Source organism: Bison bison, unplaced genomic scaffold (genome assembly GCF_000754665.1).
Source record: "Bison bison bison isolate TAMUID 2011002044 unplaced genomic scaffold, Bison_UMD1.0 scf7180017864482, whole genome shotgun sequence".
Taxonomy (NCBI): domain Eukaryota; kingdom Metazoa; phylum Chordata; class Mammalia; order Artiodactyla; family Bovidae; genus Bison; species Bison bison.
The window spans coordinates 488,476-491,718 of NW_011495042.1; the positions used below are offsets into that span (position 1 = coordinate 488,476).

At 51.7% G+C, this 3,243-nt stretch overlaps 1 protein-coding gene across 1 annotated transcript in view; it reads left to right on the forward strand.

Annotated features, from left to right (window-relative positions):
* The first annotated feature begins 6 nt into the window (after window positions 1-6).
* CSPG5 (chondroitin sulfate proteoglycan 5 (neuroglycan C)) overlaps window positions 7-3,243 on the forward strand; it is a 15,668-nt gene continuing 12,431 nt past the window's right edge. Inside the window, exon 1 of the mRNA XM_010862353.1 lies at window positions 7-801. Within this exon, the coding sequence (XP_010860655.1) occupies window positions 128-801 (674 nt within the window). The 5' untranslated portion in view covers window positions 7-127. The remainder of the gene's footprint in view (window positions 802-3,243) is intronic.

Here is a 3,243-nt window from a genome sequence, read left to right on the forward strand (position 1 = left end):
CGACGGGGCCCTCGGGCCGTCCTCGACGTCCGCAGCCACCTTCGAGGCTACGGAGGCCAGTGAACCACCCTCCCCAACCCCTGGCGACAAGCCGAGCCCAGGCCCCGAACTCCCCAAGGAGAGCCCCATGGAGGTTTGGCTGAACCTGGGAGGCAGCACACCTGACCCTCACGGGCCAGAGCCCACGTACCCCTTTCAGGGCACACTGGAGCCCCACCCAGCGTCAGATATAATTGACATCGACTACTTCGAAGGATTGGATGGTGAGGGCCGTGGTGCCGACCTGGGGAGCTTCCCTGGGTCGCCAGGTACCTCAGAGCACCACCCTGATCCCGGGGGAGAGACTCCTTCCTGGAGCCTGCTTGACTTATACGATGACTTCACTCCCTTTGATGAATCTGATTTCTACCCTACCACATCCTTCTATGATGACTTGGATGAAGAGGAGGAAGAAGAGGAGGACAAGGATGCAGTGGGAGGCGGAGACCTGGAAGATGAAAATGACCTTCTAGTGCCCACTGAGAAGCCTGGTCTGGGGCCCGGGACAGGCCAGCCCACCAGTCGGTGGCACGCTGTCCCTCCGCAGCATACTCTGGGGATGTTCCCCGGCAGCAGCATCGCCCTCAGGCCCCGCCCAGGAGAGCCAGGCAGGGACCTGGCCCCGAGCGAGAATGGCACCGTGTGCCGCAGTGGCTTTGTGAGACATAACGGCTCCTGCCGGTCAGTGTGCGACCTCTTCCCAAGTTACTGTCACAATGGCGGCCAGTGCTACCTGGTGGAGAACATTGGGGCCTTCTGCAGGTAAGGATGTGGCAGGCAGGTGTCCAGGGGGTTTGTCAAGAGAACTCCTGAAGGGGGCATGGGAGGCTGCTTCAGCAGAGAGGGGGATGTGACAGGTTCCCAGAGCTTGTGTGTTTATGGGTCAAGAGATGGTCCCAGTAAATATTCTACAGACTAACAGCGTAAATGTACTTCCTGTGAGCTCATCACTAGGAGAGTTTCCTCAGAAGTAAGATTGTGCATTTCCTCTAAGTGTCGTGCCCTTTACCAAACTAGTACACTATAAAGGCGAAACAAAAGGACTTGGCCAAGGATTTTGGAAAAGGCCTTTGCTGGCTTGATGGCAAGTTCTTGTTGGCAAGTTCTTGTTGGCAAGTTCTAGCTAAACTTGCAGAAGAAGGTCCATAGACGCCCTGGGAGAAGAGAGAACTGCTGACCACTCCCTCTGAGCCATGTGTGAGGCAGAAGAAGGGCTCCATGACCCTGGGGGGCACGTGCTTCAGGTGGCACGAATGAGGACCTTCTCATTGGATAAAGACCCAGAGAGCAGCCATTCAAACAGGTCAAGTCAAGCAGAGTGTCCTTCCTCACACAGCAGACATTTGGCATTTCTTAGTTCTGGATAGTGACTTTACTCCTTCTACCTTTGTTGTTGTCTTCCTGGAGATACTCAGTCTGACATGTTTTAAAGACCCAGAGAGTTTAGTGTCAGAGTAAGGATATTGTGTGCAGCCACCAGCCCATGCCTCATTGGTAATTAACCCCCTATACCTGCCCTCACGGCAAGGTAGTTAACCTGCTGGAGAGCTCACGGGCTTATTCTTATTCTGGATGAAGCACATGTCCAGGGCTGAGTGGTTTGCTTCTCTCCATCCTTTACAGGCCCTAGAAGTGGCAAGTAGACCTCAGAGTCTTCTGGGACTTGTTTCCACCGGTCCTAAGAGTGAAACATTTCTGTAATCTGGGTATCTCTGTTTTTTTAAGTGCCATTCCCTATGTTTCTTTTTCTGGGTCTTTTTGGAGGTATATAAAGAATTCAGATTCTATAGGTCTTAATGTTCTGATAGAAGAATAATATAATGCATGCATGCTGTGCCTTTGTCATTAAAGCTTGAGTTTCCTTCCTATGAAGTTCTTTCCCATAAATGATTGTGTCATTAAGGTCACTGATATAAGATGTGTCCACACAGCTCTGATTGGACCTGGCTAGCCATTGCCAAAAAGAACTGTGATCAAGGTATTACGGCAACAAGACCTTGCTGGTTGCTTAAGGGCTACCAGAAATACAAGGAAACCCTGATTTTGCTCCTCAGACTCCAGTTGTGGAGGGAGGACTATAGTAATGATTTTAGCCTGGGAGCTATGAAATCTCTGTGCAAAATTAGTATCTTTCATCCTATTGGAGGCCTGAGTTTTCACCTTCGAAGTTAGCTCCCCATCAGAGTATTAAATTTGGAGCCCTCGTTGCCTCTGGAGCACTAGAACAGTTCCCAGAACCTCCTGGAGCTATCAAGGGACCCCCCAGTAGTAAACATGACCTCACTGAGTGGCATGCCTATACTGACCATGGATCATCCAGTGGATCCTGCCTTAGGAGGACTTCTCACTAGTCCACTCCAGCCCCCCTTGCACAGCTTCCATCCCAGGATCACCCATCCTGGGCCTGCCTACCAGAAATTCCTCCTCTGACGGGTACACCCAGGCCCAGCCCCAGCTTGGAAACTGTTTTACATTCCACTCACAGGAGGCTGCCGAGCCCTTGGTTGCAGACTGCAGCATGCTTTTGTCTGTGTCACCCGACCACTGCAGAGAAACGAGCAGAGCTATGGCAGAACTTCTCCAGAGTACTCTGTTAGAGGGACCTTCTTTCCCCGCTGTCCTCCAACAGCCTCCCACGACTGCAGAGGGGCAGCTGGATAAGAGAATTCACTGCTTGCCACAGAGCCCCGCCCTCTTCTAGGTGTGGAGTGGCTAATTCTCCCGGGTTTGATTTCCCCATTTCTGGACTCCTTTCTCCTCTGTCATTCACCCTGAGGTTCATGTCCTCCCTCCTTTGCCTGCCTCTGTATCCTTCCACATTTTTTCCTCTTTGAAGCAGCCTGGTTCCCATGGAAACAGCAATGTCATTGGAAGAGTTGGAGCCTGGGAATGTCCCCAAGGGCAGGAGAAAGTCACTCAACAAAAGGACTGAAACCCACCCAGAGGGTTGATTCTCACTCTGCTTTCATGACAGTTCTCATGGTGTAGGACAGGAAGCTGTAGGGGCAGCACTTGGGGGGCTGCTGACATGGGGGAGAATGTACATCTATCTTTGTGCTTGTCCTTGTCTGTCGCTTCCTTATTTTCAGTGTCTGGTTGGCCACGTGAACTAGATGGGACTGCAATGCCCCAGGATAGGGCGGGTCCTACTACTTTGTGGTGGTAGCTCCTATTGATCTTGTTTTTCATCTTTTTTTTTTCCCC